This window comes from Myotis davidii, unplaced genomic scaffold (assembly GCF_000327345.1).
Source record: "Myotis davidii unplaced genomic scaffold, ASM32734v1 scaffold44, whole genome shotgun sequence".
Classification (NCBI taxonomy): domain Eukaryota; kingdom Metazoa; phylum Chordata; class Mammalia; order Chiroptera; family Vespertilionidae; genus Myotis; species Myotis davidii.
The window spans coordinates 17,331,378-17,341,324 of NW_006299705.1; the positions used below are offsets into that span (position 1 = coordinate 17,331,378).

Consider the following 9,947-nt stretch of genomic DNA (forward strand, 5'->3'; position numbering starts at 1 on the left):
AGACATGGGGGTGAAAAGTCAGGGAGGCAGGTTTGGAGCAGGAGAGGAAAGTGTGCCAGAGGGCAGGGTGTTAAAGTTGGGAATTGGGGACTTCTGATGGGAAAGGAGGATTTGAGGCTTAGCTGCTATAATCTGGCCTATAAACAAAGTCATGTAGTAAGACCCTTTCTCTCACAGGTAGTAAGTCCCTTTAGGGTTTTGTTTTTTTCTCAATACTTCAGTCAAGGCTCAGTTATAGAACTTTTTATGTTGTCAAAAAGTGAAAGACTGAGCTACAAGAAAAAAATAAAATATACCTATTCAAATAATTCTTAAATTGCCTTTAAGAGAGCCCATTATTCTACAAAGGAATTACCTTTTAAATGTAAACCATCAACTATTTTTTTTTTACAGTTCATTGGGAAACACAATAAGAAAAAGAGATCCTATTTTTGTTGGAAACATGAGCTTTTTTCTTTTTGACTTAGTGAGAAATCATTTATTCTTCTGATTTATAAGCATATTTTACATATTCTGGTTAATACATCAAGTGTATAATGTGGGAGTTCCCTTAAGAATGCTAAAACCACACATGTAAAAGTCAGCTACACATTATGTTAGGCTATTAGATGTCACTTTTTAATCACAACACATACATATTATATTTCTACTAACAGAGGAACATGCCTTTCAAAAATATTTTATTGGATGAAACTTTCTTATTCTCAGGAAAATTTTGGTTCTTTAATATAATTTATTATGCCTTTTAAAATTCTGTTTGATAAAAGCATTGCTACATTATAAATACCTGTAAAGAAAATATAATTTAAATTTTTGAGGGAAATAGTATATGTTTCTTCTCTTACATTTTTCACAAAAATTCACACAGGCACTAAGAAAGACTGACAAAAATATTTTTTGTCTGAACAATATACTCCAGGTTGGAAACATTCAAACATGACTTTATTTAAATATCAGAGCTTCTCTAAAGTGAACTTTGGCTGCAATCCAATGAGCTGGTTGGGGGTTTAATAAAGAAAAGATTCTGTTAGAAGGATAAAAAAGAATGCTTCAGACAGTTAGCAGTAGGCTAGGAATGGGGAAAGGATGAGCTTTCCTTTATGACTGTTTATTGTCCCCCCTAGGCCTTAGCTTTGTTGTTGGTTTTAGTTGAAAATGTATCTCATAACTCCTGGTCCTTTTCAATTTTAATACTTTTTGATGGGATGAAATTTTAAAAATTCTATCTAACACTCCATTTCGAAGAGCATGTGAAACTTCCAAGAACATACTGATACTGTAATTGTTTTAGGAGAACATCCTTAAAGCTTCATGGGTATTGCTCTGGAGATAACCTTATTCTGCACAATTTTATATGGTGGAATAGGGGGTGAAATTTTGTGTTACAAACCATACTCCACACCAAAGCACTTGACAGACTCTAGTGTTCTCTTCTTGGTCTAGTAGTTCATGTGTAGCCTGATAAAGTTCAAACTTCGTGGAAGAACAGCAAACAGAGAGCCCACTGGGAGAATGCCATTGTAGGCGACCAGAGCCTTTGTGAGCATAGAGAGAATGGGAAGCTAAGCAGTTGGCAATTAATGGATTAGGGTAAATGGGCATCCAGGGGAGGTGAGGTTAAATGAACATGTCAGATTAGATATCAGAGGTACTTGCAGGAGTCTAAAATACCATTTGGGGGCCAATAATTTAATTAAGTCATGGAAAATTCTCATAATTGTTATCATACAGATCCTGCCTGAAAGAAGTTGAAGATATTTTTTCCTAGTGCATTAACACTTTGAAAATGTTCATTTAGTTCAAGAGTGGGGCCAAATAAAAGGCCTATTGAGTGCTCATCAGTAAGGTGGCTGCCATAAGTAGCATGAAGTAGAGAGTCTTGGGGACCTGCTGCTCAAATTTAGCTACTTAGCTCCAGGCAACTTGGCCATGATGGAAGGTGGGTCTGAGTATCAGGTTTTATGTAAAATCTCATATTTTCAATAATCACTCACATTTAAAAAACATTTTACATGTCAAAAAAAATCTACCTGAAGGACAAATGTGGCCTGTGGGCTGCCACCTCGTGTCCTGGGAGTTGAAACTTGGAAGCCATTTGATGAGAATGTGGATACTATCAGCTATACCATTAGGGAAGAGCCTTTAGTGCCAGTTTCAGGGATCCAGAAAAACCTATTCTAATGAATACAATTTTCAAAACAAACAAAGCCTCCCATTGGGTCTCCCCTGTTATTATATTGGTTCTCCATGTTATGAGTGTTTTTCTCTTATTATTAATAAAAATTATGACTAGGAACTTGCTGAGTGCCAAGTATAAGTTTATTCTAAGAAAGCAGCATAAATTAGTTCTCTAAGTATTCAGTTTGTGGCTAAGACAAGGGAGGAAAACCTTCAGAGGAGGAAATGGAGGAAGACCAGAACACATAGCATGTGTCTCAGTCCCCGTTAGATCAACAGAAGCCTCTCACGTGGCACACCAAGCAAGGAATGTTCTAACACAGCCCAAACCAGATCACACAGATTCTGAGGTCTGTTTATGGATCTAAGTACTACTCCCTGAATAAGTAGTACTTTGGAATAGAAAAGATGGGGTAGGGGTCTAATTATGAACACTTTCATTCAAGACTTTCCGAAGCTGTCTTTGGCATCAAAATTCGAAGAACCACAGAGCAAAGACAGGAGACAAACTATCAGAACAGATTTCCTTCCTCTCATTCTTTGCAGGTTACTTTTCAAATTTATCTACTGCCCCAGGTTATGACTTTTCTCTTGAGAAATGAAATGAAAGGGCTCAAGGAGGCATTCTAATGTGGTTTGAGGACCACGTGTGGACTGTGGCTCTGGAAAAAACAAACGCGTTACTTGTGTAGGCAGGAAGAGGTGCTTGAAAAGATCCATGATCCATTCAGGAAGTTGGATTTACTGTTGGAGCTCATCCCTTTCAAATATTCACTTTGGGGAGAAACAGAAAAAGTATAACGAAAGATATTATAAGCATAAGAATCAATGGCAAAAACAACCACTTCAGACACAGGCAAAATCTATGGGTAAGGAAGGAGCATGAATATTTCCAACTCAGGATCACAGACTGCTTTAGTTTTCCTCCCTCAGAAGGTCCACCAGAGCTTGCAGCAGCCGGTCATCTCTGTGCTTGTAAGGCTTGGTGCTATAGAAAACATCGGCATAGTCGTTATACAGGCTGTCCTCGGTGTCTCTAAGGTGGGAAGGTTTGTTCAGCTTTTCCAGGGCTTCGTAGAAATTTTCGTAAGGGATGTTGGGCTTTGCACTCGGAGACTTCTTTGGTGATTGCTTTGGTGGCGAGTTTCTTCTGAAGGCGCTTTGTAGGAGTCGCAGCATGGCCTCGGACGCAGCTCCCTCCGCCTGCTCCTCCTCTCTGTTTCTCCCACTGCTGCTGCTGAGGCTTTTTGCAGTCGGAGGCTTCTCATTCAGGTTCTCTTCTGTGGGCTGCTCCTAAAACACAGAAATCCACCCACAAAGGGAAGAAGGCTCATTGTTTAGGGCAGGGCAGGCCAGCTAGTTCATGCCCACTGCTTCTCCCCCTGCCCCCACCCCCGCCCGAAAGTTGGGGAGCAGAAAGAGCACAAGGCTTAGAGTTACACTAACTCAGTTTTTCAGTCCTCAATTTTCCTCTTACTGCGATATCCCTGGCACCTTTTAATCGCCCTAATTTCACCTGTAAAATAGGAATAAGAATACCTCCACTTCTGGTGGATTTGAAAACGGAATAAGGTGATGTATTATAAGTGCTCATACTTATTGGTTTCCTTCACTTTGCTAAATGAAGTAGGGAATTCATGTTAGTGGATTCAATAATTTTGAATTCATTCACTTTAATTTCTAAATACGCAATGAATGAATGGATAAAACAATAGAGTTTCATCCTATGGAAAATAAACAATTTACCACTCCCACTCCCTTTCTTCCTTACCCATGTTTGACTCACTCCCCGCCTAAAAGTTAGGGGCAGCTTCACTCACTACATTGTCAATTTACAGTTCAAAAAAAGAGCATGCCAAGAAGAATCCAGCCACACAGACCTCCCCTGAGTCCACCACCTTCTCCACCCCTCTTCTGTCATTCTGCACGGTGTTGTAGGACGTGTACACGCGGGGCTGTTTCATGTGTTCTGGCTGAGAAGAGGTCCCGTGCAAAATCAGCTTCCAGTTCACAATTCTCCCTTCATTTTGCATTCTTCCAGACTGATGAATAAGCATATATATTTTAAGCAGGAATCTTTACAGCTGCCAATACTAAATTGCAACGTTAGCCGTCTTTAGGAGAAAGGCATTCTCAGAGAAAAAAGCAACAGTGTGTGTTCTGAGTAACATTAAATAAGATCCTTCAGACTATCAAAAAAGGATTTCATAGTCTAAATCTAATTTTAAAATTTTGTGCATTCCATGTGTAGAGCTCTGTGTGAAAAGAAATACATCACTGGTGGGGGATAAATGGTAATGGAAGGAGACTTGACTTGGGGAGATGAACACACAATATAATATACAGATAATGTATTATAGAATTGTACATCTGAAACCTATATAACCTAATTAACCAATGGCACTCCAATAAGAAAAAAGAAAAACACACATTTTTAAAAAGATAATAAAGAAAAAAATCACTGGACTTATTCTTGCTATGAAAATTGACAGTTTATAGGCTCAAGGATTTTATTTACGGAATCGAACCTGGGACCCTTGAGTCCGCAGGCCGATGCTCTATCCACTGAGACAAACCGGTGAGGGCAGGCTCAAGGATTTTAAAAAAATGATTAATTGCTTCATCATTTAATTAAAAAATCAGAACTTTCTATATTAGTCTCTATATGGAATGTATTCTTGAAAAGTTGACTGTACATCTATAAATAGAATTATATTAAACAATTATCAACTTTTAGAAACATTCCATTGGGGGAAAAAGTCAGCCTTAATAGAGAATTACAAACAGCCTTCAGCATTAATCAACCCTAAAAACTGTTCATTTATGGGAATAATACTTTTCAGAAGCTCAAAAACTATGTTTAAAATAATGTGCTGAAATCTAAAGGGTCTAAAAAATATTCAAAAACATAAAGTCAAGTTTTGCAGATTTATCTTGGTAAACAGTTTTTCTTAGTTTCCTGATGGTGAAACTGATTTAAAAAGTGGAGTCCACATTCAAGAACAAGACAATCTACTAAGAACATTTCCTGTTCTCCCCATGAGAGCAGGAATTTTTACAGATGCCAATACTAAATTTAGCTGTCTTTAGGAGAAAGGCATTCTCAGAGAATAAAGTAACAATAACTATAGAATTTGTGTTAATTTAATTGACATCTTCAGGAATAATTTCTTTTTAAAAAGTTATTTAGGCGGGTGTGGGTTAGAAGGGGTCAATGGGGGAAATAGGAAGACAACTATACTACTTTCAGCAATAAAGGTAAATCTCTCTATATAAAAGGCTAATATGCTAAATGTCCCTCTGACCATCTGACCAATCGCTATGACACACACTGACCACCAGGGGACATATGCTCAACACAGGAGCTGCCATGATGCACACTGACCATTTACAAAGAAACAGCACCATGAACCTCCCTACCACCCCAGAGCGACAGCCCACCAAATCGCAGCCAATGCTGCCAAGACCCCATGGCACAATATGCAGCCTACAGCCCACCCTAGCCCAGAAATGGTCACTGTGGGCACCAGGTAATGACATCACGTAGCAACGCATGACTTCCTCTCCCTAGCGACTAGCCTCCTTGGAGTTTCTTCAGTCCAGGAACATGATTTGCTTTATAGCCAGGTTCAAACATTTTATACTTTAACCAAATGTCTGTGAAGCATTTTTCTGTGCCTCATCTCATTTGATCCTCACAGAAATCCTTGAGTAGGTAGATAGGAGACTTGGTAGAATCCTATTTTCTTTTCATTAGCCAGAAAATGGAGATTCAGAAAGTTTAGAAACTTGACCCGACTGAAAAGAAGTAAGAAATGGTGGACCTTGAAAATGACTTCGGTTTTTCTCACTGTGCAGAATATAAAAGGCTAAGTTGACTTGCACATGCGCAATACATATAAAGCTCTCGCTGGCGCCAGTGTGTTTTGATAGGTTATTATCGAATGTGAATTTGGTTGACACTTGTATTATAGAGAAAGGGCAAATAGGGATATTAAAGTATTTCTTCTAATTAGTTTTCTTTCAAATGTGCACGAATCCGTGCACCAGGCCACTAGTTTTAAATAAAAAATTATTTAGACATTGAAATCTGGCACTGCTGATACTTATAACATATCTCTCTCAGGAGGACTCAGACCAAAACCCCATTATTTATATGCTCACCTATAGAAAATGCTGGAGAAATGATGCAAAAATAAACAATTCAGCTGTATAAATCAGTGTAATTCAACTGTATGAATAATTTGGTTTTTTGCTCTGACACCCCTTTATTTTTGTGACTGTATATTATAATTATAGGAAGATATCAAAGAGTGTTAGTAAACGTAGTGAAAGAACTGACACAAAACAAAGTCATATTAAATAAGTCTTCTCTAATAAGTAAGCTACTTCTAAATGGCCACTGTAGTAAATATTTGTAAAAGTTCCTTCATGTGACTCCAGTGGAGTGTCATAAGCAAAGCTGGTCTAGCATTTAACTATGGTTTTTTTTTTTAAATATATTTTTACTGATTTCCCAGAGGAAGGGAGGTGGAGAGAAATAGAAACATCAGTGATGAGAGAGAATCATCGATTGGCTGCCTCCTGCACACCCACTATGGGAGACTGAGCCTGCCACCTGGGCATGTGCCCTGACCAGGAATCGAACCATGACCTCCTGGTTCATAGTTCGACGCTCAACCACTGAGCCATGCCAGTCTGGCTAATTATGTTTTTGAATACAGCTCATTCTGGTGAGTAGGTCATGTGGGACACTTGGATTTGTCCCACAATATGTCACACTGTATATCAGAATATCTTCTCTTTCTTCCACTATGGCCAGTGCCTAATATTTTTTAAATCTATGTAGCCAAGTGGCAGAACTTGAAACACTACATCTTGTCATTACTTCAACTACAGAGTGATCAAAGTTCCTTAGGGCCCTGATGAATGATGACACCACCTTAAAACACCTTCAATGTTTTTAAAAGTAAGCTTGTGTTTCTATAGCCTTTCCTTCTTACTTACCATGTCTGTAATTCGCAAAGTCCAGGTGCCTACTGGGTTCTCTCCCCATGTGTGAACAGACATGAAGTCCCAATTTTTAAAGCCATTAGGAGATGTATCCCGCTCTCTTTCAGCCAATAGAACAGTGTTGGTTCCTATTTTCATACAAGAAATGCAAGTTAATAAATGTCCTAACAGCTCTGATAGGACACACTCTAGCATCTGATAATGAAAATGAAAGCTGAGAGAGATTAACCCTCCAAATATTTTTATCCACAGTACATTGCACATTATCTGACATATAATAAGTTCTCAATCCATACTGTAGAAAACGAAATAATGAATGACTATAGTAAGGTTTATTTGAATAAGGAGAACTCAAGAGACCTACGTCTACAAACTAAATTAAAGAAGAGAATCAAAGACCTAAAATAGATTTTAATGGAACTGTCATTTTGAAATATAAGAGGAAGTTTTGAGAATTTAATAGGTGCCTGAGTCTACAATCTTGTGTATACATTAAAAAGCTATGTTAATTTAATAATCTCTTGTCATATAAAACTAGTAATAGGAGTAACTCTAAATTTTCAAATCCAAGCTTTCTATAGAACAATAAATAATATTACTTTCTAAGTGAAAGGGTTAAAAAAAACTACAGGGCCATTAATGAAAAAGCAGTCCACCAACCTTTCAAGACAATTCCAAGATATCTAGAAAGTGTAACTCCAAAATTAACAGAACCTATTAAAAAGCTACAAGAACTTCATATCCTGGAAGGACATTATGGAGATAGCTCATTTTTCCTCACACATCACCTACAGACATGGAATTTATTCAGAGACTGCATGTGGACGAGTGCTGGGACAGCTTCTCCTGGTGGATTATGGTTTGTGTTCACAAGCTCTTCCCATCCAGAATCTCATCTGACTTAGTGCCCTCTCAGGAAAGAGCAACTGCCCATATATCAATCACATCATCTGCCTTAATAATATCATTGTGGGAAATTTGTTAGTTTTCTCAACCCTCTTTCATGGATCATAAGTCTCAGTTTTTCAATTGATTCTGATGTATCTATCAGCTTTATTAAGTATCAGAGTAATTTTCACTAACATGTTACCTGAGAGAAAAGAATGATAGATCAGTGACCTGGAAAAATGAACACAATTTGAAAATGTATATTATGGTATTCATTAACTCCAGAAAGGCTTATTAATTACATTATTATTTGAATAGACCTTGTTCTTTGCTAATTTAAGGACCTATGGGAATGAGCGGGGTAGAATTCTGATGTTAAAAAAAGGAGCGGGGAGAGAGAAGAAGTATATTTTTTAAGACCTGAAAGTATCTATTGGGAGACTTAGTTCTATAAAGAAACAAAAACTCATTGATTTGAAGTAATTGAATTTACATTTAAACAAATGGTTTAAAAGAACATTTTAAAGTTAAAAAAAAATTTTTACCAAGAGCAGAAGTGAGTGTGACATGAAGGTCTCCTCTTCGGGAATATTCAATTGTTGCTTCAAATTGTACATGTTCCAGGGACTTGATAGCATTTTCCTGTCCCTCACAAGCTCTTGTTGGAATTTCAATGATAACTTCTCCATTAGCTTTCAGGGCTCTAAATATATTAATGAATCTCCATTGAATAAAGTGTATCTCTTCTTCCTTACACGTTATACAAATATGTACACATCAGTCTTGTACTTGATACCTAACTAAGCTTGTTGTCTCTCCCTATTATGAGTAGAACCTAATTCAGGATTAGCTATAAGTGAATAATCCATAGAAAATGGTAAGGCTTTTATAGATAGAAAAATAAACAATTCTACAGTTTCATCATAAATAGCAAAATCAATCCTGAGAAAAAAGAACAAAGCTGGAGGCACCATACTTCCTGATTTCAAAATATATTAGAAAGCTACAATAATCAAAACAGTATGGTACTGGCATAAAGACAGACATATAGGCCAGTGGAACAGAATACAGAACCCAGTTAAGTGTTCTTACCACAATAAAATAAAAAGAAAATAGTAAAGAACACAGGTACTTGAAAAAAATGCTGTTTACTGTGGAATCGAATTCAGGCAGGTTTGCCTTGGACCCATCAAAAAGTGGTCTATTATTGCAATGGACATGTCTTCCAGGCCTTCTACCCTTGGGTATTTTGTGTGAGTGGGTCTTCAGTATAATCATGATTGTTGTGATAGAATTAACAAGACAGTCATAGCAGATTCTGCTTCCGGGGCTAGATGTGGTGGGTCAGATGTGGTCTGTTTAAAAGCAGTATGATAAAGATTCCTTCATGACAAAAAGATGATGAATCACACAGCACTGTGATATGAAGTGAGGCTCTTGAGGTTTGGATAATACTTGTTGGCGAGTACTGTATTTCATCAATTCTAAGATGCATTTTTTCAACATTTTATCATCTTTGAATTTGGGATAAATCTTAAAACTGATTATTGATAATAGTTTAAGTAGCTATGATTGTTCTTAGTGCTACATAAAACAACGGTACACCTTAAACATAATGCTAGATGGTAGGTAGGCTATGAGAGGAAAATGCAAATATGCTAACATGATTTACAGATCTTTGATCTCAATATTCCCCCTGGACCCACAGTGAACACTGGCAAATGCTACCTCCATCTACTTCAGAAAGGAAGGTGAGAAAAAAATTAGACAAAGTGACAAACATATCAAATAGTGCCATGAGCACACAGTTATTCAAAATTCCCGAGACACTTACCTGGGCTCAAAGTCATTGTCCTTTATCACACACT

At 37.4% G+C, this 9,947-nt stretch overlaps 1 protein-coding gene across 1 annotated transcript in view; it reads right to left on the reverse strand.

Moving 5' to 3' along the window:
- Positions 1 to 647: 647 nt before the first annotated feature.
- PCSK1 (proprotein convertase subtilisin/kexin type 1) overlaps positions 648 to 9,947 on the reverse strand; it is a 40,257-nt gene continuing 30,957 nt past the window's right edge. The window contains exons 10-14 of the mRNA XM_015571582.1: positions 9,914 to 9,946; positions 8,625 to 8,782; positions 7,186 to 7,319; positions 4,059 to 4,220; positions 648 to 3,471 (exon numbers count right to left, since the gene is read on the reverse strand). Coding sequence (XP_015427068.1) covers positions 3,094 to 3,471; positions 4,059 to 4,220; positions 7,186 to 7,319; positions 8,625 to 8,782; positions 9,914 to 9,946 — 865 coding nt within the window. The 3' untranslated portion in view covers positions 648 to 3,093. The remainder of the gene's footprint in view (positions 3,472 to 4,058; positions 4,221 to 7,185; positions 7,320 to 8,624; positions 8,783 to 9,913; position 9,947) is intronic.